Source organism: Centroberyx affinis, unplaced genomic scaffold (genome assembly GCF_046629955.1).
Source record: "Centroberyx affinis isolate AG114_WGS23_722 - 3 ecotype Tasmania unplaced genomic scaffold, CSIRO-AGI_Caff_v1 ptg001253l_1, whole genome shotgun sequence".
NCBI lineage: Eukaryota > Metazoa > Chordata > Actinopteri > Beryciformes > Berycidae > Centroberyx > Centroberyx affinis.
The window spans coordinates 248787-273677 of record NW_027279764.1 but is presented as its reverse complement, the minus strand read 5'-3'; the positions used below and the strand labels follow the sequence as shown (position 1 = coordinate 273677).

The following is a 24891-nucleotide window of genomic DNA, read 5'->3' as shown; positions in this document are numbered from 1 at the left end:
TCTCCTCATGGGACGCCTGGAACAGTTCCAGTACCACATGTCCCAATCCTTAGGAAAACTTCCAAAACCCCTCGCTAATAAACACAACGTGATACACATACACACATGCTTACTGTACGAAGGTAGATTTACATCTTTTTCCTGTATTTGATAGATACAGTACAGAGTCTCTGTACTGTATCTATCAAATACAGGGAAAAGATGTCATCCTTGTCATCCGTCCCTCTCTTTCTCCCAATCATCAGTCTGTGACAGACTGATAATGACAAGTGACAAAGGTCCCAAGCCGGATTTGAACCCATCAGCCAGCTGAGGCACCAGGATGCCTCGTTTTAAGATGCAAATGTGAAAAATCCCAGGAAGCGTTTTTCTGGTCTGCCAGTTGTACCATGCAATTACAGTAGTATTTCATGTTTATAGTCCAGCTGTGACAATGTTTCCTATACTTTTTGGCTTTGAGACCCCAGCAAACTTCAAACCTAACATTAAAACTTAGCACACATTTAGATTACAATCAATACTAGCAAATTGCTTCTATCTATGTCCACTAAGTCAGTGGTTCTCAACCTGGGGGTCGGGACCTCCCAGGGGCTTGCAAGATAATCTTGGGGGTCATGAGATCATTTATGGGATTGAAAAAAAAACATATTTCTATTATACAAATTTATTGTCATGTCCGTTTTTTCTGATTTTTCTCTCTTTTTTTCTTGTGAAATGCTGAATAGCTTGAAGCCTCCTCTGATAATTAATCAAATGAAACAACCTGAAAAGGGAAAATCATTGTTTGGTTGAACTGTTTAGCACTCTGCATATGCACAACTGTGGGTTGCAAGTAGGCATCACTTTGTTTTACGGGGTCCCAAACCAAAAAAATTGAGAACCACTGCACTAAGTAGCCTGGGGACCACTCTGCAACAGTCCAGGGCCTGGAAAAAGCCCCAAGCCCTGAGTTTGAGAAACACAGAGCTATGAAAATTCCCTCCTGTTCCCACACCCTCATCAGGAATGACAGACAGGATGTTTTCACATTTTAGCCCTGAGACAAACAAACAGAAACAATAACAACATGTTTATCCAAAGTAGCTGGGGTAGGGAGAAGCTGCCATATTTCTATTGTGATAATGGGGACGTTATTTTTAATGAAGGGATGTGGCTCCGCTGGGATCACCGAGAGGAAAGGATGCCTGTGACTTTATGAGATCTTAATCCGTCATGACTGCACCAGGGGACAGAGAGGGTTTGATGTGGCTTTCAGGGTGCAGTCTCCACTGCCTCTTGTTATGTAAGACCTACCTGAGTTTGCCTGCTGTGACAAGTATTACTCAACATTACAGCTTGAAGTTAAAACCTTGTGCATCATGGACAAAAGTAACCGCGGACAAAAGGAGTACTATTACATATGACTTATGATTTCCAAATCTAAGAGGGCTTGTTTCAACTTCAAAGGGGCTTTGAATGAATGAGGGTCAATTTCCTCGTTTTACCATTCCATAAATTCTGTGTTTCAGCAAAACTCACTCTCGAATGATGTCTCTCCAAGATTCAAGCTAATGGATCATTCCTCCATGAGGCCATTGAAGTGAATGATGGAAACAGTTGACCTAATCCGTATTCCTGCTGGGACTCGGCCTCTCAATTTCCACTCTTTATGACTAGACCTGAGTCCCATTGGAGACACAGAGGGCTCTGTGACTAGTACCTACATTTTTACTGCTCCAGAGGGAGGATATATATGGGATAATGTCATTTCGCTTTTTTAGGTCTGGTTCCTGCTTTGTACCATGACCTTTGCCGCCACTATCATATTTAAAAAATATGGAGATTATGGATGTTTGTGTTAACAGTTATTGGTATAGTTCTACTCTCCATTAGCTGTTTGAGTCCATGTGTGTGTAGTCCATGAGGGACATGAGTGGGGGAGATGCAAATACTTGAAGCAGAGAAGGATGGGGAAAGTGAAAGGTGGTGGGAAATGGAATGGAGTAGAAAGAAAACAGTAATTACACATCAACAATTTAAACTAGCGTGCTATAAAGCGTCCTGGTGGCTCAGCAGCAGTTAAAGCACATACAATGTATTCATGATCTTTGCTGCATGTCACCCGCTTTCCCTCACAAATCTGTCTCTCTCATACTGTCTGCATACTGTCTAATAAAGCAGAAGTGGCTTTAAAAAGCATCATATTAATGCGATACTGATATGCTATATCCCTACAGTACAAGGTAGAACAGCTTTTTCTTATTATGAATCTTGTCCAGATTATCCAAAAATAATAACACATCAGTCAGGGCTTTTTCTTAAAAAGTAAATGTTTATTATGGTGAAGGCCATGTTCATACTCTGAGATGTATAATTCAGTTATCAGTTCATTTTTTGTTTCAACAAAAACAACAACAAAGGGAAAACACAACATGTATTCCTATATTTTGGATGCATGAGCAGGGGCCTCTAGGTCATTTTTTGGTTGGGACCCAAAACATGCTGCAGGCTTGATTCCAGTGGGGCTCCAACATAACAAGAGTAGCATGTTTTAATGAGCCTGGGTCATAGAGTGTATTTTGTTTTAATCAGTTTGGGTCATCCTGTGTAATCCTAAATCGAAGAGCACCTGTGCTACCCAAACAGCCCCGGGTTGTGCAGAGTGAAAGACTGCAACAGGCGACGGAAGTCCTGCACCGTCCACGGGTCTCTGGACTGTGTTCCCGCCGCTGCGGCGCTGCTGCTGTCGGGACTGATGCTCTGCGGGTCATTGAAGGTTATTAGCACATCTGTGGAGAACTGCGGCAGACGGAACAGCCCGAGGTGAAGGGCGACTTTGTTCCTCGCTTCTTCGTTGAATTTAGACACACACTGCGTCCCTGTCAGTATCCATGCGGAGCTGCACTCTGACAGGGCCAGCTCAGATTTGGGCAGGGGCTCGACACCGGTCACCTCTAAAGCACCCGGGTCCAGGGCTTTGTTGCTGCCTGCGATGTCCTCGAAGTGATACCGGGCAGCGTCCTGGTCTTCCACTTGGCTCTGAAACTCCAGCAGCTCCACTATGAGGCTCTGGTCGGTGTGGGAGTGGGCGAACACCTCCTGGTTGTCTGGGATCTCCCTCAGCTCACTGATGTCCTTTGCACTGTGGGGGATGATAGCGGACAGGGCGCCTCCGAAAAGAGGGTGTCCGGCACCAGCGTTGTCTGCGCTGCTTCTGGCACTCTGCATCTCAAGATAAAGCCTCGGACGTGTTTTTGGTCTGTATTTTAACTTAGCAGCGTGACAACAAAACACACTTCCTGTAAAAGTTTATCTTCTTCTTCTTCTTCTGAAATTGCAGCCACGCTGGACGCATGTCAGGCGTGTTGCTGCCATCTACAGGTAAGACGTAGATTATTCCTTGAAGTACTTGGCACTATACAGTATATCAATTTTCAACCCCTTCAGAGAAATTACACTGCACCACCAGCATTAACTTACAGCCGTTGAGCCTGTGAAGTAGGCCTATCTCTCTACTGTAAATTTTTCACTCAAAACATGTCAAACTGTCTACCAAAGAAGTGGCTTACATTTTAAACGATTATAAACCGTTTTCTATGACGAAAAGTTGGTGGTACGCAGAAGAAAACTATAGGAGGGAATAATTAAGAAAATATGAAGATATTGAATGGTAATTTGTCTGGTAGGTCCTTATTGAGCCTCATCAGCAAGGCGTTATTAAATACCACAGAAATGCACAACTGCCACATAACAGTGAATTTAACCGCAAAGTACCACTTATAGAGTCCCTTAGCAACCACGCTGCTTCTACTGTTCAGAAACTACATTGCCCAGCGTTAACATTTAGCCCAACTTCTATTATGTTATTAGCCTATTATCAACAAAAAACAAAAAATTCGTTATTTCTTTTGAATACAACATAATGTGTTACCGCCGTTTAATACACGCACCTCCTAGCTGTTCTAAAATCACTCTAAATCAGATGATTCCCAAATAAAGCTTGTTGTCCTACATCTGGCCGCGCAGCGTCTCCTCCTCCAGCTGTTTGTGTTCACTGTTCATTTCCTGGTCAGCTGATCAGAGAGGAAAGACAACGGTGCCGCTAGCCGCTAACATCCACAATATTAATCCTGTCTCATCGTCCAGGCAGCATCTGAGATGCACTGATAACACTGTGACATCTCAGCCTCCTCGAGTCCTGAAAAGCCTGGATTTATAACCGAGTTTCTAAAAGAAACTCGTGTTTATTTGTGTTCGTCAGCATCGAGGAGTGGATCTTGTGGAAACAGCAGGTAGCTAGCCACGTTAGCATTGTCGAGCTTAGCTACACAGCTAAATTTGTCAATTCAGCCGCGGCCTGTCTCTGAACTAGACTAGCTAGTAGCTACTGTTGACGTTACAGTGGCCGTTTTTTTTATTTAGTCACGGTGGTGGTAGTGGTGTATTCAGCAAAACCTGCTGAATGTGAAGGAGAAAACGTTGTTCTGAGATTTCCATTTGCTACAACTTAAAATGAAACAGCTCCGCCGGATTTGCTCTTTTACAGAAATGAACAGTAAACAGCTGTGCTCCTTCGGTGGTGAGGGGTAATTTCCATTTTGAGCACTGGCTACATCCTTGGTCGGTGCTCTAAATGTGAAGCTGTGTGCATGCGCAGTCAAACAAAAATATTTAGTTCAAATAGAGTTTTGTTTCATTCCATGAAAGCAGCTAATTTAAAAAGTTTTTCTCTTCCAGTTGAAGCCAAATGGCTTAATGTAGCCATAGTCTTCTGATCTTCCTTTACTTGCTTGAAGTTGCACTCCATGCATTGATTGTGCTCATTAATGATCCACAATCCTTTACTGTGGTCCTCTGGGTTCACTTGTATGGCCCGGCTTCAGTTCAAAACTGACATTACAGTGTCTGAAGTGTCTATGTCGTCAATCCCAGTCTGTATTTGGATTAAGACAATACTGCTTTCATATGGATTGCACTTTTAAAGCACCTCTCTTGAATTAGGCTAGTTATTTAAAGTCTGCTTTCTGCAACCCTAATATGCTAGACTTGGCTTCTCCTCTTTCCCTGTTTATTTATTTCTCTCTCTTCATTCTGTCACTGCTTCAGATAGAGCCCTGTCCCCTGCCTCTCTTCTGCTCTGTTTACTGGAAAGTTCCTCTGCGCTCCTGGCCACTGAAAGGCCTTTTTCCGACTGCAGTGCCAGAAAAGGACGCTGAGAAAGCCACAGTTTCAGGCTGAACTGGATTCAATGGTATAAGTTGTATTGCTGGAATGGGAGCGGTGGTGCGTGTGTGAGTGAGACTGCTGTGTTTCGTCTGACATTTAAAGCAGTCCCCCAGTGACTGCACTAGGGCTTGAGGACCTCATTTTGTCAGGAAGGCTTTTAACTTCAGCGTCACGGAGGCTGCTTTAGTGAGGGGTTGTGTTGCGTCGCAGTGTGACTTGTGTTGTTTGGAACAACCAAACACAGACCAAACACAGACCAGAGAACAGAGGAGGTGTAGCTAGAAGAACAGCATGTTTTCCGCTCCAGGCATGGTAGAGTTTTTGGCCCGGACGCACACAAAGCCATGATGATATTTCCTTCCCTGGCTAGTAAGACTCACTGCCTGCTTGCACGAAAATGTTTGGAATTAGGGTACCTTATTATTTCTTGTCTCTTCTCCACTGACAAGCTGTAATTATTAAAATACCTAGTTTTTCACAGATTTGTAGCGCACTACAATGCAGCAGGGGTGAAGGAAGAAATCCTAAACCTGTTCCAAAGAAGAGTCCAGAAAAAACGTTAAAAATGAGGCTATTGCAAGGTCAGCGCTGACTAATAACAAAGCCAGTCTTCTGAACAGGAAACGTTGTGGCTAGAGGCCTTCCTCAGATTGCTTGACCATGAACAGCCTAATATGTACAATCATTATAGAGCGAATTACGTTGTCCTGTGTAAGGATTCAGATGAAGTGTTTCCCTCTGTTCATACACTTTGTGGTTTGTGCCCCTGGTAGGACATGGCTGTGGTAATGCCTAGTTAAAATCACTCACTTACACCTACCAACATCAGAGGACTTCCTCATTCAGCAGGCTGCCTGGTGTAACACTTTCACAGACCCATTGTGAGTTGGTGCAGGTGTGCTGAGGCCTCATTGTGTGTGTTAAATCCGCTCTCCCACAGAGCCTAACTGATGTTCCTCTCCTCCTGTCCTACAGAGGGAGCCAGAGCGGGAGGAGCAGCCTGAAGACAACATGCCCCCCAAGTTTAAACGACACCTCAATGATGACGAGGTCACAGGATCCATTCGCAGCGAGAGGGTGAGACACAGACGGAGGGAGTGATGGCGTTGACAGGGTTTAGACCTAACACCATAGGCAGTCTATGAAAGCAGGTGATGGAGCGAGCAAACGGCAGAAGAGAGTTGCTAATAGATTTAGAAATGGACAGAGGTATGCTGTAATCAAGATAAGGCAGAAAGGTGTGAAATAGGCTGGGGCTGCACAATTAATTGCACATTATCATATGTTGGGGCTTTCATTTCCACAGTAATCTTAGAATACAAAGTTAAACATTTTATTTATTTTAGAATGTCCCCAAGAGACAAGTTGTTATATTAGTTATTAGTTGTCTTGTTGATATAAGATGCAAATCGTGCAGGAAAATATTTTGTTTGTCTGATCTAATAACTGCGGAACATGAATGATGGAAAAATAAGGGAGAGAACAAAAGGGAGTGGACTGCTGAAGGGAGCGAGGGATTAGAGGAGGAGCAGGAAGGTAAAATGAAGAACCTCCAGGACCCTGCGGCTAAATGTCTGGTCTTCATCAGAATGATCGTTCAACCCCCATCTTCCCCTTTGCTTCTTTCCCCTTTCTTGGTTCTTCTTTCTCGGAGCATAATCCTGTTTGCTGTTGTGCTGAGCTGGGATCAAAGCTAAGCACACGGGGACTCTTGCATAACAAACAGTCGATCCACCCTTCATGCTTCCCCTTTCTGTGCTCTCTCTCCTGCCCCTCCACTCCGATAATAGCTAACAGTCCTCCTCCTGTCTCCTCTCCTGGTCAGTGGAAAGAAAGAGACTGTGCAGAAGGAGAGCGTTAGCACCTCAACTCGTAAAGTCCTTTATGATCATATGGCCACCATTCCTTGACATCTGTCTTGGCATAGCTGGTTTCTTTCTATCCTTAACGGGACGGCCGTGGGTTTTCCTCCTATGTGCGTCTCATTCGTCATAGTGGCAGGGTGTCCTGGTTATTAGAAGGTGCTCACCATGATTGGAAGGTCGCAGATTCAATCTCCTCTGTGGCAGCCGGTGTTTTATCCCTGTCAAAGTGGCCCTGAGCAAGACACCAAACTCCATTTCATCCTTAGAGTCCACTGTATGTGCACCAGCCTGGATGTACTTCAGTCTAACGTCTAACCCACTTCTGTACTAGGGCTGAACGATTTTGAAAAAATATCTAATTGCGATTATTTTGACTGATATTGCAATTGCGATATGATTTGCGATATAAGAGGGAATGATAATTTTTACATCATTCTCATTTTCATTGAAAAACGTATTAAAATGATTATGGTGTGATTTTTGCGGGGATCTGTACCAAACAAAGATGTTTTCTTAAGTCTGTAGAATATGATGTGTAGGCCAGGACATCTCTGCAGCACGACAATATTTAATTTAAAATGGTATTTTGACACACATTTCGCCTTTAACAAATATTGCGCCTCCTGATATTTGAAAATTGCAGTAGGCCATATTGCGATTTCGATAAAATTTGGATTAATTGTTTAGCCCTATTCTGTACACTGTAATTCTTCAAATTTCATTGATACTAATAGCTAAATTCATGAGGTGCCCTACAGACTATAGGTGTAGGATGTCTGTGGTGCAATCTATAGATAATCTGTAGACAAGATAAAGACCTTTTCTGTCTCAGTAGCGGCCAACATAGTCCTCATGACTGCCATCCAATGAGAAACAGGCCGAATCTGTCTCTATCTGGTCCAATTCTCTTCCTCAGAGAATTTAATGCAGCTGTCCTGACTAATTCTCTATGAATAGCATTTTACGCAGGGCATTTTATGCCTCTATTAAAGCCATCAATGGCTTAGACCTGGTTGTGATTACAAGCATGTTTTTTGTAAGATAATCTTGCTAGAGACCCCAGAAGCCTCCCTCTATTCTTGTCTCTGACCCTGTTCAGTAAGGAGGTCCATTATGGCCACTGAGTGAGTCAGATCTTAAGAAGTCTAACAGAGCAGAACAGCAGGAGCTTTTAATGAGCTTTTTGTAAGAAGAACAGAAGAGACAAGCCTTTATTGTTGAAACCTTATCATCCTATCATGAGTGCACTACAACAGTGCATCTGGCTGTATCTGCCTTCTGAAGACAATCAGAAACTTAAAAACATGTATTGATCAGTTCAGAAACTGTCTGGCTTCTGGAGGAGTTACTGCAGTCGGTCCAAGATCTCTATTGGCAGCACCGGTCATTAGTGCCAGGAATGTACTCTGTCTGCAACGAATGATCTGCCCCATTTTTCACTAGCCCCATTGGTCCTGCAGCCCATCTTGGGACATTCCACTGATTAGGAGACAGGAGTCGATGTGGATTCAGTGTCTGACCTCTGACCTTTTGTCTTATACAGAGGAACCTGCTGGAAGAGGACTCTGATGAAGAGGAAGACTTCTTTCTGTGAGTTTGTGTGGATATATTCTGTTCAGCAACTGTGCCGTATTATCAGAACAAAAATCAATCAAATGTAAAGCACAACCGACATTGAGAACAACAGTAGTAATATGGATTGTAAAACCACAATACACGAAAAAAACAAAAAGAACAAATAACCAAATTAATTAAGTCACACATTTTGAAAATTAATATATTTAATTCAGTAACTATGGCTTGGTCAATGCTTGTCTTCCAGGAGAGGGCCAACTGGTCCCAGATTTGGACCTCAGAATGATAAAATCAAACAGTAAGTACTAACACATCCCTCACTACTACTAAATGCCAGAGCTGGGAATATGTTTTGGTGTTGGTATTATGTAACTGTGGCTAGTAATGTTTACCAGGAGCGCCAGGTTGTTAGCCGATTGTGTAAGAGAACCCGTGATGTGCAGGTCATTGTGTAACCTTCCCAGTCAATCCCAGTCCCTCTGGAGTCTGTTTCCACATTAACCTCCAGTCACAGACTGCCAGAGAACAGAGAAGGTCATTGTTGCGACAGTCTGGCACCCGCCGCTGCTGCTCCACGCTCGCCTCACACTCCACAATCTGTCGTTGTTGTGAGCACATGAAACTAGATGCCGTCATCACACTTTCCTGGAAGGTCGTCCTGGAAGGCGCTCCACCTCTACCTGTGTTAACCTGTACCCTCTGAGGTCAGGTCCTCAAATGTGTGTGTGTGTGTGTGTGTGTGTGTGTGTGTGTGTGTGACAGCTCATGCTTCTACATGTTTCCTAGTTCCTGCTGTCGTGTTTTGCTCAGGCTATGGTTATGCATCTTTGCTATTACCTCCTTTAATATGGAATCACATTGAAGTCCAAGGTTGCGATGATGTCACGCAATCCTCAGCCTGGCTGTCATCTTTATTAAACAGAGGAGACCATCAGACTAGTTGCACTGGAAAATATAAGGTTTATGTGATAAAACAGGTGTTGGAGAAAGGAAATGCCTTGCCTTAGTATCACTTCTACTTTCTCTTCAGCCTCTTCCCCTTTCAGTTATTTGCCCCTGTCATAATTGTCACTGGCCCTGCATCCCTCTGAGAGGTTTTGCTAGATACAATCGGCACTTTGAAGTAAGACTGACAGAGGGGTAATCTGGATTGGTTATGCCATGTCCAGGTTGGTACAGATGTGAGGTGTGGCATAAATTAAGGTGAGGATATGATCAAGTTTCTGTAGATATAGAACAGGTGCAGGCAGGTCACACTGAGGCTAAACGCCATCTGACAGGCTTTGTCTTTTATTTCCTGCCAACTGGATGAGGATAGAGATAGGGAGTAGGATATTGTTGGGAAAGCAGTTGAGCTCTTCTTTGCCCAGTCACAAACCAGTCCAGTCCTTCATCATATCCCACCTTTTGTCATTTATGTTTCATTGACTTTTCTTTATTTCTCTCTCCCACACCAACTTTCATCCTAGGGTGCAGTCGCAGGTTGATGAGGTAATCGATGTGATGCAGGAGAACATCTCCAAGGTGATAGAAAGGGGTGAGCGTCTCGACGACCTGCAGGACAAGTCAGGTGAGATCTGTGTGTGTGTGTGTGTGTGTGTGTGTGTGTGTTTGTGTGTGTGTGTGTACACATGCACACATACCACTTACAGGACCCAGGGGATGTAGCAATGGGTGCATGTTGATATGCTCAGTACACTTCAAAGGTGTTAATGATATGTCCAGGTTTAGTGTTTTACCAGGTGTGTGTTTGAAGGTGTTTGACAGGTCTCACACTCTCATTCACGCAGCTCTACTCTCTTTCACTCGGTGTATATAAACAGGTGTGTGAAACGTGTTTTGAGGTCCCTCCATTTACACGACTTCACACACATGCAAGCCTTTCAACAAGACACGCACAGTTCTTCCCCTCATCTTCCCCTCATCTATGGATGAAGAGATGAAACTGAAGTGCTAGCCGTGCTTGCCAGTCCATTAGGCCTCATCATGACATCCGCAGATGTTGTATAACTGCTTCTCTCTGTCATGTCAACCAAGCCAACCAAGACAATGACGCACATCTGGAACACATTTACGTGTGTGTATGCACGTGCGTGTTTGTGTATGTGTGAGTGTTTGTGTATTTGTGGGTCTGTCCACATTTGCATGGTTGATTGCGGGTCTCTGTACAGTGCATGCCATCCGTAATAAGTGCATTTATGTCATTGTAGCGTAGTATCCTATGATTGATGCGGGCAGTTTGCCTCCGACTCACGTGCCGGTAACCTGTGTAAAATTCCTCAAGATTAACAAGCATCTTGTCTGAGCGCTTCTCTTTGTAGTAGTGACAGGTCGTTAACAGGCACATGGATATGGAAACAGCAGACACATGACAGACAGAGAGGGACAGGGGCTCGGGCAAATACAGCGCCGCACGCTAGGGAGCTGTAACCTTCCTGTTAACACACACATAGAACCAGTCAACAACAGTATCTAAGAAACAGAAGGAGTGAGGGAGAGAGAGAGAGGAGAGTGTGGGCGAGCGTTTTGGAGAGAGATATCAAGAGAAGGAGAAAGACAGAGTGGAGGAAGTTGGAGGTAGTGTGTTTTTGTTCCGAAATGAATTTGGCAACATGTCGTATTACATTTCATGCCAATAGAGTTGCCTGTTTTTTAAAATCAGGAGGACAGGAGTGATCTCACCAGGAGGGCTGAAGCCTTATATAACTCTCACATTATATCATAACTGCACATACACAAACAGAGCCGGGCAGTTTCCATCAAACTCTCCCATGTCAAAGTCAAAACAATACACAGCTTATTGTTCATTTTGTGATTAACAGATGTTTTTTTTCCTCCATTCTGTTTTTTTTTTTTTTTTTTCTCCTCACGTGTCCTCGTCTGCGCTGCGGTCATGTGATTTTTCCAGAGAGCCTATCGGACAATGCGTCTGCCTTCAGTAGCCGAGCCAAGCAGCTGCATAGGAGGATGTGGTGGAAAGACATGAAGGTGAGCTGTCTCTCCATCTGTGTGTGTGTGTGTGTGTGTGTGTAAGATATGTCTGTAAGATATGTGTGAAGCCTGCTCCATATCTCACATTTGTTAGCATTTGTGTTGGTCTGTGCCAGTGAAAGAGACACGTGTTGAAATGTGTCTAACGTGGGCCGTTTCCTCCACAGATGAAGATCATAATTGCCTTGGTAGTGGTTGCTCTGCTGCTGATTATCATCAGTGAGTATTTGCCCAAACACACCTACACAGTTTTAATTTGTATATGTGCAGAACATCTCATTCAATTTTCTTTCTCTCTCTCTCTCCCTTTCAGTTCCAGTGATCCTGCGGTATCGCTAGTGTCTGACAAGGAGGATGAGGGAGAATCCTCCTCTTCCTCCTCTTCCTCCCTCTCTCTCCTGCACACAGTCCTCCACTCCAGCTAGGGGGCGCCAGCCAGCCTCCCACACCCCCCTCTATGTCAGCCTGTGTACCCTTCAAGGATCCGGCCTAAACTTGTCCTTAATACAGATCTTATCGTTGGCATTTCCACAGAACCTTGTTGTGAGATCCGTACTAAGGGTCGGTTTAATCCCTGACTTGTAATGAGGTTGCAGAGGGGGACGCAGGAGAACGGCTTGGAGAGATATTTTAATGCCATCGAGGTGGTTTGGGAGAAACGCCTGTCTCTCAGCCCTCTAGTCAATGTGAAGGACCATTCCATGATGTTACATATCACATTCAGGGCCCTGGCTTTGCCTTGACAACAGGGAAACTCTGGGCCCTACATACTACATCATATAGATAGATACTGTAATGGCAGGGAGCCCACACCGTCTCTCTCTCTCTCTCTCTCTCTCTCTCTCTCTCTCTCTCTCTCTCTCTCTCTCTCTCTCTCTCTCTCTCTCTCTCTCTCTCTCTCTCTCTCTCTCTCTCTCTCTCTCTCTCTCTCTCTCTCTCTCTCTCTCTCTCTCTCTCTCTCTCTTAGTTTAGCTGGTCTGAATCTGCTGCACCGGCCTCACACACAGTGGGGCTGTAACATGCTGTGGATGAATCTCAAATGTCTACCCGTGATTCCTCGTGCCCACTCTCCTCGCCTCCTTACTGAAACACAGTGGATGAGAATGTTTCAAGGGAACATTTTGTGAATGAGAACACATTCTCTGTCCCACACACTTTTGAGGTTCATCTGTGTGTGTGTGTGTAGTCAAAGGCGGCCTCCTTTCCTTCATCTACCCCCCCCCCATCTGAAAACGCTGGTTTAGACAGAAACTGATTTCACTTTTCAAGTTTTCACATCAGTGCAGACGGATGGGAAAGGGACGAGAAACGGAGGCCATCTATTGAGACACACGCCCTGCTTTTTAACATTATTCTACTCAGTAAATCACCACTCTCCACCTCTGTCTGCCTCTTGATAGCTTATTATATTGAATACTGGGGGCCATGTCAAACCAAAACATCCAGATTATGAATGTCTCCCCTCCTCTCACCTGCCTCTGCCCTGTTCTGTTGAGCTCTGGGGCGCTTTGGTCACGGCTGTCCTACTTTCCTGCTAGTGACATTAAGCTGTCTCTCACTCTCCAGATGGTTCTGTTTGGGTCTCTGTTCTAATATTGCTATTGTTTTTTTTTTTTTTTTTTTCCTCAGTATTTTTGAGTTCTCGTTTCTGCTGGACGGTAAATGTGATGCTTAATATGAATGTCTGCTGTTATTCCCATTGCCACTGGAGGTGTAAAATCAGGACACGGTTCGTCCCTGTGTACTGTTACAAGGTGTTTAAGGAGTGATAACTTAAGAGATTTAAGTTAAACGTTGGGCTGTGAAACACACATAGGTGTCATTGTGTCTGGGATATCTGTATAATACAGTAACCCCTTAAATTGCCATTCCTTTTATTATTATTTTTAATGTAATTTATTTGAGCTGTAAATATTGATTCTGTAATGATGTACAATAATCATGCATTGCATTGGAAGACTGATATACTGTTCCTTTCCGCTCTGAAATAAAGTGATTTTAAAGGGCATCTGGACTCTGTCTGGTTCGATCCGGTCTGGACTGGTTGGCCGTACCCCTGGGAGGAAGAAATCAAAAAAGAGAAGGGTAAAGATGGACAGAAGAGTAGAAGAGACATGAGAGGAGAAACAGAGGGGAAAGGGGGGGGGGGTTGATGGAAAGAAAGATGAGTAGAGAAGCGGGAGAGAAAATAAAAAGTCATGCCATCCTTCCATTGTCTATGCCTGCTTGACCACAGAGACCCTTTTGGTTATTCTTGAGTTCTCAGAGCTTCAGAAAGCTTCTCTTTCTTTCTCTCATCTCATTACCAGACCATTTTATTGGTCTGTGACTTTACTGGCAGTGTGGAGTCCCAAGATGGCACTAAAGTTGGAGGGACTGGAGCCTGTGAACCGTTATTGTTCTGACAGACTACTGTTGTCTCTGCTCTCCTCCCAGCGCAGGGGACGCACAGACAGAAACTGACAGCTCTGCCCTTTGCACAGCAACAGCGTCCCGGCCCCTCTGAGGATTTAGAAATGAAACGGGTCTTCTTGAAGCCCACCGGGGTCTGCACCGCACAGATCTATGGCAGATGTCCCTCCAGCTGACACTTGTTACTGCTGGCAAGGGCGATGGCTTTATTTTAGCTTTGAAGATGAACAGGAAAGAGATCAGCTCTATATTACAAGCATCCATTTCATCGTGTACAGTCTACACTTGGCGAAATGTTGATTTAGCTGTGATGAAAGGCAAAGTCGCCTCTGTATCCCAGGATGCTCCTCCAGACCTGTCCATTAACAGTGAAATGAAAGGTAGTAAAGTTCTAGTTGGACAACTGGCTGTAAAATTTTACAGCTCTTTTCAGCTCTCACACACAGATGACACTGTTGGCAGACACAAGTCATTGGTTTTAACTGTGTAAGCAAACTGGAGGTCCTGGAGGTGACAGTTATACCAGTCAGGACGCTATGCATAAATAATAATAGGAAAAACACATGCTACTATCTATATACATTATACTGTACTATACTGTAGCTATATATTTATGTGTGTGTGACCATTTATATCCTTTCTGACTTAGGAGACACACCCACATTGGCAGTAGAGGATGTTTTGGTCCTCCGCTTGGGGCACATAGTGGATGACTTCAGATTCCGGGCATAGCAGCAGTTATATGAGTCATATGAAAGCGAATTAAACTCAGAAGAAAAAAGTGCGCACTATCTGCCAACCGGTATTAGTCAGTCACACACACACCCTGTCCAGTGGAGGCTGCCTCTGATCGGGGCTAACAGTAGGAGGGAGAGATGGATGTGTCAGTAAGCTAGGGGAAGTAGAGAATAAATCTCCAGCAAAACAACTCCGTCTGCATTTGATACAGGCGGCTCAGATTCATCGGCGTGAGAACTCGCAGAAAAAACATCAGGCATGATTCTTGTGAACAAAGAATTGTTTATAAGTTTTGAAATACTTCATCCTTCTCTCAGTTTCCCCCCCTCTCTCTCCCTCCTTTCTACTTTACCTCTTTCCCACTCCTTCTCCTTTCCCAGGAACTCCTGTCCGCCTTACATGTGGTTTTACTCACAGTTATTCCTCGCTTGATCCTTTCTTTCATGCATCACTCCATTCACCCTCCTCCCTCCCTTCAGCTTCTCACCGTTTTGATATTTCCTGTAAGAGGACGTACCCAAAGCATACAAATTGCTCCCAAGTCACTGTTTCCTAAATCAAACACATGCCATATTCATCCATCCATCCATCCAACCAGTCATAGGCTTCCCTCCATTCCAACACCTAAATCATTTCTTTTGTAAGACAGTTGTCTCACATACTGCCAACTGTCTGTAAACACGTACTGACAGATGCAGGAGACACACGACAAGCTGGCAGCAGCCTGCAAAGGGGAAGCATGTGTTCGTCAGAATATGTACAGTAGTTCGTGCTAACCCCGCTTCCCCTCTTCCTTCCTCTGTACCCTTTGCCCTCCGGCCTCCCCGGAGTGAAGGATCTAGGTCAGGGGATGTTTTAGGGATCAGGGTGGCCTGGGGGGTCAGCAGAGATGGATGGATGAGGGAGTCTGAACATATCACTCAGAGGAGAGAGGAGACAAGAGGGAAAGAAGGGAGAACGGGAGGAGAGGAGGGAGGAGAGGAACCCAAACTAAGAGGCAGGCTATGAGGGAAAGGTGAGAAAAGGAGGGAAAAGTGTGTGTGTGTGTGTTTGTGTGTGTGTGTGTGTGTGTGTGTGTGTGTGTGTGTGCGTGCGTGCACGTGTGTCTGTACACCTGCCTCCTTGCGTGCATCTTTGAGCATGTGTATCACTTTCACCTCTTTCATCCCGCCTCACTGAAAATAAACAAGGGATCATACTTGATATCGCATGACGGCGAGAGGACCGAGCCTGGCGGGCAGCGGTTCAGTGCGTCTGCGATATTGTGTTGAAGCGAAGAGACGAGAGAGGAGGGAGAAGGGGGAGGCTGCAGGATATCTATTTAGGCAGAGACTGACAGACACTGAGCATGGTGACTCAAAGCCCATGTTATATTAAATACAAATTTAAAAATTGCTGTGGTGGAGTGGAAAAGCACCTGGTGAGGCAACACAGAAGCACACACACACACACATCTCATCACAACAAACCCCAGGCTCCACTTCGGGGGACCCAAGGCACGGTGTGGGTCAGGCCCAGGTATCCAGTTATCGATGGGCTCGTAACCCCCGACCCTGCATGATGGCGGCCCTTATCGCCCGCCTGCGTCACGTTCTGGCCCCCTGCCAGCCTGAAAGGGGACACCGTCTCCTCAGGAGGTAATTGTATCCAGTGTGGCCCAGCTTACCCTGCCTAGCCGGGGCCAAACCTCAGCCCGATCCCCCATGGACACACACACAGGAGTTGTGCATTTATAGGGAAGCTAGTTCTTTATGTCAGAAGGACTGAGTCATGCATGGCTGAGACATTAATGAATGAAGACATCGTCCAGCTGAATTATACAAATGACGCAAATTCAAAAGCCAGAGTTGTCATGTTGGACTCTCAGCTCCAACAGAAACAGGTTTTGCAAAAAGGCAGATGGGCATACAGATATGTATGTGTGCACAATTAGTAACACACACACACACACACACACACACACACACACACACACACACACACACACACGCACAAGTAGGAAAATGGGATGTTTTTGTTGTTGAGGCAATCCCCAAAACACACAGCATCCTATTACTCTCACTCTTCTCCTTCCCTGCCTCTCCCTCCCTCCCTCTCTTCTTCCTCCCTCCCATTCTCCTACACTCCCTCCCTACCCCTCTCGCCTCTGACCCCCCCACCCTTCCATCCCCACCCCAAGCTTCTCCCTTTCTCCCCTCCCTCCCTTTCACCTCTCTTTCCCTCCTTCCCTCCCCTCTGGATTGTATAAATATCTGTGAGCTGTTTGGAAGAGCTCAGTGTTACAGACCTGTCCATAGAGGAGAGAGAGAAGAACAAGAGAGGGGAGAACAGAAGCAACACTGATAACAGCAAGAAAAGAAGAAATAACTGAGAGGAGAATAAGAGAAAAAAAAAAACAAGAAGCGTCACAAGAAAAGTGGGATTCAGTAAAGGTTTAAAGACGAGAAAGCCAGTGCAGAGGAGAAAAAGAATAGATGAGAGAATAGAAGAAAGAGAGAGAAAGAAACACAGAAAGTGAAGGAGAAGTAAACCTCTGCAGAGACTCTAACCTGTCCGAGTGGAAGGACCCTCCCCAGCATGTTCCTCCTCCTGTCTTTGTGTGTGTGTGCTCTGCTGTTGGGAGGTGAGGCACAGGACCGAGGCTCCCTGTGGAGGGGGAACGACCGGGCCGGGCGGTGTCACTACACCTTCTCTGTTCCCAGCCCCAGCGAAGCCAGCTGCCCCCAGACCGGAGGCCCGGAGGTGGAGGGCCTGAAGGCAAGACTCAGCCTGCTGGAGGTGCTGGTGTCCCGGCTGACTGGTGGGGAGATAGGGGCCGGAGCTGGAGCTGGGATGACCGGAGGCTCTGGATCTCAGTCCGGGCTTCAGGAAGCTCTGAACCAGGCCGTGGGAGAGAGGAACCTGCTGCGGGCGGAGAAAGAGCATCTGGAGAGGGAGCTGGAAGGGCTGCAGCGGAGGGTGGAGGAGATGAGGAGGGAGACAGAGAAGCTGAGGAGCAGACCCTGTCCTCCACAGACCCCCATGGTGCCACCCAGCCCCCCGCTGCAGGACAGTGGCCTGATGAGACCTGCTGGAGGTAGGAGATACACTGTGACCACACACACAAACTCATAGCAATTACAAAAACATTCAGTGTAATTTATAATCATCCCGTTATTTTTTTTCCAACTTAAATATAAATGTTGTATATATGTTTTCATTTTATATATAAATCTATCCTATTCATCTTGTAATTAAGATGTACAACTTGATGAACTAACTGCCTGTAGACAGCCGGTCTCGCCACTGTTAGCAGAGATCTTTCTTTCTGTTGAAGATGTATTTAGTGACTCTGACTGAAGGGTAATGGGTTAAACGGAGCTGAGGACTGATGACACACAAACTTCATCTTTGTATGCAATGCCATGCACATGCAGAGCCACACAAAACGCCAGGGGCGCGCACAGGCATGGGGATTCCATGTGTGTATTTCTGTTTGTGTGTGCGCGTGTGGCTTGAGAGGAAGGCTTAGGGTTGATTGAGTCTCTCTTAAATCTAGTGGGTCTCTGTACACTGATGTGGCAAGGAGCAACAGAGGTGATAAAGGTTCAGGTTTCTCCTGCCACCGCATCTGTCTGCTTTATGGTTGACATGAATCCCCCTAAAGAGATAGGGGGAATAATGTGTGTGTGAGTGTGTGTACCCATGTGTGCGTGCTAGAATGCAGGATAGAATGTGTGTCTCGGCGTGTGTGTGCACTTAAGTGTGTGTTTTAGAGGCCACACAAGTCTGCAGAGGGACTTGGTTCAGGTTTCTGCTCCTCACTTCCTGCCTGTTTTTAGTGGCAAGCGTGGCAAGCCAGGGAGGGCAGGCTTAGTATTTATGACCAGATCCAGCTTTATGACTGGTGTTTCCCCCTGCATGGCGATCGGGGTGTGAGGGAAGGGAGGGAGGGAGGGGGGGCTGAAACGTGATGCGGGCTCTGGAAGTGGAGGTTCCATGTCCAGGTCTCACCTCGGGGCTTTTGATGACGCCAGACACAGAGACCCCGGTTTGGGCGGGGGTAGGGGGCTTGGGGGCAAGGACACCACACTTACAGGGGCCAAAGGGCTACAGAGGGCTTGGTAGTTGCCTTGGTGCCAGTAAGGTTAAGCTCTGGTATTCTGTATGTCTGCAGTGACCAAACATCCATCTAATTAGTCTGCACAGTCCTCTATCCATCCACCATCTCCTGTTGTCCACCCTCCCCCATCCCTTTCTCACTTAAGCTGCCCCATCCGCCCCTCTGTTTACTCTCTCTGCTCTACATAGCTTGTAAAGCTGAGATTGGCAGCCACAGTAAATCCTTCTTTCCCAACTCCCCATTCACAAGCCCATCTTCAGTCCCTCTGCATTAGCAGAGTCTATATATTCCCCTGCATACTCCAGGTTATCTGTTTAGCTCCTCATGTTAGCACCTGCGGACTAAAACACACAGAGAGGGGCCCCGGGGCGACGGGCAGATGGAGAATACATCACAGCCAGTGGAAGAAACGCATTACCAGGAGCAGAGGAGATAAAAGTCAAACCATTTGGGTATGGAAGTGCGCGTGTATGTATGCATACTGGTGTGTATATGTGTGTGTGTGTGTTGAAAGCATCCTCATGGCTAGACGGTCCCTTTGCCCTAAAGCAAACAAAACATAAATCTGCCACAGACCTCCTCAGGTGGATGGGACTTTGTCTGGAGCTTTAAAATGGTTGAATGTTTAGTCATTAAGTGGTGAGCGGTCTTTTGTGATGCTCAAAACCCTAAAATATATAGACTAATTTAGTTTTCTGTCATGTAACCTTGTGTCATGCCTACAAAAATAAACCTTCACACATAATATGCACCAGTAATGACAACAGAAGCAAGCAGGCCCATGCTAAAAATGACAACATGCAAGTTTTTTTTTAAACATTTTTTATTGAATCTCTGTTTAACCAGCTAGTCCCAATGAGATGAATAATCTCTTTTAAAGGGAGACCTGGTCAAAAAGGCAGAATCAAGACAAATATAAAAGTTGTTGATAGACAACATACAACATTATACAAAAGAAAAAACAAATACCAAATAATAGCAAAAAAATAATAAGAACAAAGTCAAAATAAGCACTCAGAAGGCAGCTGTCCAATAGCAGAGCAGCAGGATCAGGGAGCAGACCTTCATGAATCTTGGCTAAACAAAGTATTGGGTCTGCATCAAGGTCCTTCATAATGAGTTTAAACTCAGCCAGAGAGACCAGCTCTTTCAGTTTGAAATCATTCTGCAGTGAGTTCCATGAAGATGGACAAACCAAAAACACATCCTTTTTTTCACCATGATTTTTAGAAATACATTTTACTGCAGATTTGGATATGCAGCCTGCAGGAAAGGCAGTCATAACTAATGTTCATAAGTACTTATAAGATTTAATAGTCTCAATCACTTTGCCTGCCATGGTAGCAATAGGTGGCCATTTTTTTGAGTTTGTAAACATTTTTTGTTTTTCAGAACAGTTTTCAGTAGATTGCACAAACGCTTAAAAGCTGTTTTAGAAGTTCTCAAGAGCTTTAAAAAGGTTAGCACCACAACAACAAATTATTGTTTCATCAGCATGCAAACATAAATTAGCATTTCACACATTTTGGTCTAAATTATGAATACAGACGGTAAACAAGAGTGGGCAGAGTACAAAAGGTATCATGACAGCTGCACTGTGTCTGTGCTGAGCAGATCCCTGCAGGTGGACCGACATGTGCAGAAGGCTGGGGGGTCGAGCCTCATTCATACAGCTCAAAAACACCCAAATAAGATCTAACAGCTCTACTGAACTGTTACCAGGGGTTGATTAGGCCAGTCACTGCCTCAAATTGACCCTCCTCTGGGAAATTAGAACTGTAGTGTTTGGGTCCATGCCTGTTTTCCATTGATATCCATCACACACATATGGCACACACACACACACACACACATACACATGGGAGCAGACAGTAGAAGAATGTGTCCATTGCCTGTTTACCTCTGATGATGAATAGATGTGTCCTGTGGGAACTGGTTTGTAGCTGACGAGTGAGGCGTCACATCCCCTTGTAACCCTCAAAACACCACTGACCCTTTTCTCTGTAAAATCAACAATATCAACATTTTCGACTGGCTCAAGTCAACCCTTACCTTTTGCCTTTCCAAATATTTTTCTGTTTCGATCCCATGAGCAGCGTTCATGCTCCTCACGTTCGTCGTCTGCCCCATTACCAACCTCACGCTCCTCTCTATCAACATCAGCTTCCAGATGCTAGCATTTAATGTTCTCTCCATCATTAGGCGTCATTATGTGCTTTTAAGCACTGTAGACTGCACATGTGCAAGCATACAAGCAAACACGTGCACACACACATACACTGCATCTCCCCTTTCATTTCAGCTTATTTTTCCTTTGTAAACACATTATCATGTTTGTATCTTCAAGCCTCGGGGGAGCGTACAGTGTGCTCTACTCACTGCCAGTGTGTCTCTGTGTTTATCAAACACACAGACATTGTTTGACATTGTTTATTTAACATGGATAATAGTTTCATGAAGGGGCCAAAGGGGAAAATGAGGATAGAGCTGGGGTTTGAATGGGGAGGAGTGTAGGGGAGAGGAGGAAAGATGACAGGGGAAAAAGAGAAGAGGAGAAGAGAAGAGGAGAAGAGAAGAGAAGAGAAGAGAAGAGAAGAGAAGAGAAGAGAAGAGAAGAGAAGAGAAGAGAAGAGAAGAGAAGAAGGATTAGGTGGAGAGTCATTTATTGGGGCCGCTCCAGTTTAGCTGCTGTGTCCGGTGTGACAGATAGCTGACAGCGATATGGGGGGAGAAGGGCCAAAGGACTGGTTTGAAGTTTTGAAGACTGAAGTTTACTGTCCTATCCTGTCCTGGGCTGGGGTGGGCTTGGCTGGGGTGGGGTGTCGTGTGTGTGTGTTGCGGTAGGCCAATCGACCGCCCGTCTGACTCCAGAGCAGCTGGGAATCCATTCAGGGGTGTTTGTTTCCTGCTGTCACATTCCCTCCTGTCAGTAGAGCCATAGCCACCTATGGGACTGTGTACAACGTCATCATATTAAACACTGTTTGCCTCATGCACACAAACATCTCCCTAAACGATTGTATACTAAGTGTAAAGCATGTTAAACTGTGTGTGTGTGTGTGTGTGTGTGTGTGTGTGTTTAGGTTCCAGTCCTATGTCTCACCTGATAGCCAGGCCTAACAGGCAGGGAGACACCAGCAGTTTGACAGGTGAGACAAGATCGCTCCAGGTTCATCTGCTTATCATCCATGCCTTGCAGTGTCTTATATCCAACTCAATCCATCTTTCTGCTCCCTTCTCCATCTCCCCTCTCTATCTCTCTCCCTCTCTCTCCTAGACCCCGCATGGCAGTACAGACCTCCACGGTTCCAGGAGCTAAAGGCCGAAGTGACGGAGGTACCTGCTCCTGACGGCCCCGAAGACAGCACAGGTCTCTCTCTCTCATACACATATACACACACACACACACACACACACACACACACACATAAACACAGCACACACACTAATTTCCCAGCTTTTATTTATTTCTGCCTCACCGTCTCATCAGTAGTCCCCCCCCTGGCAATCTCATATCTCCCTCCTCCCTCCTCCCTCTCTGTCCATCTGACCTCGCAAACATGACACTCCCCCCCCCTGCTGACAGCCTCAAAGCAAATACTGCTATTAATACTGCAGCATTTGGGGCGAGAATACCAGAGTCATGCCAATCCCTAGGTATGGGGGGACTGCCTGAGTTTCATGTTTGTCTCGTAAATGTAAAGGGAAAGTGCCCCTAACGAGGATGTCACACAGAGAATAACTGTTCCACCTTCTCCTACTGGGGTTTGCCCACCTGCATGTCATATCTTGTACCACTGAACGTTTCTCACTGGGTTTCGTTTGGGGGTTTGTTATGAAGGCCGATCACTAAAATACACGTGCGGACGAAAAACACGTGCAAGTCATTTAATCTCTGATGAGGCTATGCCACACAGAGCAGTAACATGGTAATGTGTGTATTTATAATGCATATTCATATCTAGCCCTAAATCTGGTGCTACGTCCTGGACCAAAGAGCACGAGGGTATTTTAGGTAGCAGTAAATATACCTTATCCTCAGCCTTATCGTTTTTCCCAGTAAGTGAAGTAGTGGAGGGTTCCTGCCTGCCTGGGGTGAGTTGGTGGTGACTCAGAGGGAGTTGAGGTTAACAGAGATGTCAGGCAGCATCTCTAGACCCACTGTCTGTCTCTGTTGATGAGAATCATCACATCATCCTGTCTCTCATCGGTTCTCAGATTACCCTGATAGTCCCATGATAGTCTCCTTCCAGAAACCATACCTGACCTGTGACTCCTCTCCTGGTCTCACCATATGACAGTGACTCACTAATCTCTATGTCCTCTCCTCTTCCTTTGTTCGTATTTCCTCCACCTCAGGCTGTGGGCAGCTGGTTTCAGTGGGTGAGCCGGTCGCTCACAGGAAGGCCGACACTATAGCTGGTAAATACGGTGTCTGGATGCAGGACCCCGAGGCCATGTCCCCTTACGGACCCAATATGGTGTGGCGCATCGACACTGTGGGCTCTGAGATCCGACAGCTCTTTGGATATGAGGACATGGAACAACTCTCTAAAGGCTTTCCATCCAAGGTAGGTGCCACATGGCTGATGTTGCACTCATGGTAATAAACCCAGATATCTTTGATTTCTTCCACTTTCATGGATGTTAACCACCTCATATTTTCCCATGGAAGGTGCTGCTGTTGCCAGAGGCGGTAGAGAGCACCGGTGCCACTCTGTACCGAGGCTCCCTGTACTACCAGAGGCGTCGCAGCCGCACCATCCTCCGCTACGACCTGGCCTCTGAGACCATCGCAGCCCGCCGTGAGCTGCCCCACGCCGGCTTCCACGGCCAGTTCCCCTACTCCTGGGGAGGCTACACCGACATCGACCTGGGAGTGGACGAGCAGGGGCTGTGGGCCGTCTACTCGACCAGCAAGGCCAAAGGAGCCATCGTGATCTCCCAGCTGGACCCGCACAGCCTAGAGGTGAAGAGGAGCTGGGAGACCAGCATCAGGAAGAACTCGGTGGCCAACTCCTTCGTCATCTGCGGCAGGCTGTACACCGTGGCCAGCTACACGTCACCCAACACCACAATCAACTACATGTACGACACCGAAACCAGTGAGGGCAAGGCGGTGGCTATACCCTTCAGAAACAAGTTCCGCTACAACAGCATGATCGACTACAACCCGGCTCAGAGGAAGCTGTTCTCCTGGGACAACTTCCACATCGTGTCCTATGACCTCAGGCTGGGTCGCCAGCAGGCCAACTGAGGCCAAAGGTTTGAGGGACACTAAGTGTGATGGGTGAAAAGCACCGTAAATCACTGGTCACAAGTGACATTCTCTCACCTGTTCCTGCTTCAGAGACTCAGAGCTTCAGAACATAACTGTGTGGTAGTAGTGGTTAGAATACGAGACACCATCATTATCCATGTGTAGAATAGCCTAACTACCGAACTCCAGAGTGAGATAAAGATTTTTGAGGAACGGTTCCCCCTGCAGGTCTGTTCTTTTTTTTTTTTTTTAAAGTGGGAGGGCTTTTGCTGTGGCACGGTCCACAAACATGTTTTCAGAGGAATTATTTTTCTACCGTCTTTATGTCAGATGTATGATTTTGTTGTTTTTCTTGTTTAACTATAGGTTTGAGGTCTGAATGATAAAACATATAATTCAAGAAAAGTGGGATAATGAATGCAATAAAATACCAACCAGGTCACTTAAGTAACCTGTGGTATACTAAGCCCCCTACAGTGTTTCACCGGTAAACATGTTTATCAAATATACTGCTCTCTCACTCAGCATGTATTGAAGTATTGCATGTACCTGTGCATTGTAGTCATTGTGCGGTAATGTTGAAATTCATCATGAAATAAACTTGTTCCTTAATGACAAGCATTGCTGTTTATGTGGAATTACACATCATGGACAAGTATTGCATTACTGAAATATAATATATTACATTTCCTCTTCTAGGCAATCCAACACTTACATTACATTTACTTTGGTAAATGTCTTAG

At 45.7% G+C, this 24891-nt stretch overlaps 3 protein-coding genes across 3 annotated transcripts; 2 read left to right on the top strand and 1 right to left on the bottom strand.

Annotated features, from left to right (window-relative positions):
* Window positions 1-2323: 2323 nt before the first annotated feature.
* On the bottom strand, window positions 2324-3949 carry rangrf (RAN guanine nucleotide release factor). Its single transcript, XM_071524995.1, has 2 exons — window positions 3930-3949; window positions 2324-3354 (listed from the first exon to the last, which is right to left on the bottom strand). The coding sequence occupies exon 2, from the start codon at window positions 3205-3207 to the stop codon at window positions 2614-2616; it is 594 nt and encodes a 197-aa protein (XP_071381096.1). The 5' UTR covers window positions 3208-3354; window positions 3930-3949; the 3' UTR covers window positions 2324-2613.
* A 117-nt stretch (window positions 3950-4066) lies between these two features.
* Window positions 4067-13637, top strand: vamp4 (vesicle-associated membrane protein 4). The gene is made up of 8 exons (XM_071524981.1): window positions 4067-4271; window positions 6181-6282; window positions 8614-8660; window positions 8893-8943; window positions 10115-10215; window positions 11554-11633; window positions 11804-11855; window positions 11950-13637. Exons 2-8 carry the CDS (start codon window positions 6217-6219, stop codon window positions 11973-11975), a joined length of 423 nt encoding a protein of 140 aa, XP_071381082.1. The 5' UTR covers window positions 4067-4271; window positions 6181-6216; the 3' UTR covers window positions 11976-13637.
* A 3441-nt stretch (window positions 13638-17078) lies between these two features.
* On the top strand, window positions 17079-24760 carry myoc (myocilin). Its single transcript, XM_071524975.1, has 5 exons — window positions 17079-17862; window positions 21972-22037; window positions 22166-22258; window positions 23248-23459; window positions 23564-24760. Exons 1-5 carry the CDS (start codon window positions 17364-17366, stop codon window positions 24143-24145), a joined length of 1452 nt encoding a protein of 483 aa, XP_071381076.1. The 5' UTR covers window positions 17079-17363; the 3' UTR covers window positions 24146-24760.
* The last annotated feature ends 131 nt before the right edge of the window (window positions 24761-24891 follow it).

Excerpts from the sequence above, each read along its gene's own strand:
- vamp4 (XM_071524981.1), top strand. The coding sequence starts at position 6,217 with ATGCCCCCCAAGTTTAAACGACACCTCAATGATGACGAGGTCACAGGA. Across the intron at positions 6,283-8,613 it reads GATCCATTCGCAGCGAGAGG|AGGAACCTGCTGGAAGAGGA; the intron begins GTGAGACACAGA and ends TGTCTTATACAG. Across the intron at positions 11,634-11,803 it reads TGTGGTGGAAAGACATGAAG|ATGAAGATCATAATTGCCTT; the intron begins GTGAGCTGTCTC and ends TTTCCTCCACAG.
- rangrf (XM_071524995.1), bottom strand. The coding sequence starts at position 3,207 with ATGCAGAGTGCCAGAAGCAGCGCAGACAACGCTGGTGCCGGACACCCT.
- myoc (XM_071524975.1), top strand. The coding sequence starts at position 17,364 with ATGTTCCTCCTCCTGTCTTTGTGTGTGTGTGCTCTGCTGTTGGGAGGT. Across the intron at positions 17,863-21,971 it reads CCTGATGAGACCTGCTGGAG|GTTCCAGTCCTATGTCTCAC; the intron begins GTAGGAGATACA and ends GTGTGTGTTTAG. Across the intron at positions 22,259-23,247 it reads CGGCCCCGAAGACAGCACAG|GCTGTGGGCAGCTGGTTTCA; the intron begins GTCTCTCTCTCT and ends CCTCCACCTCAG.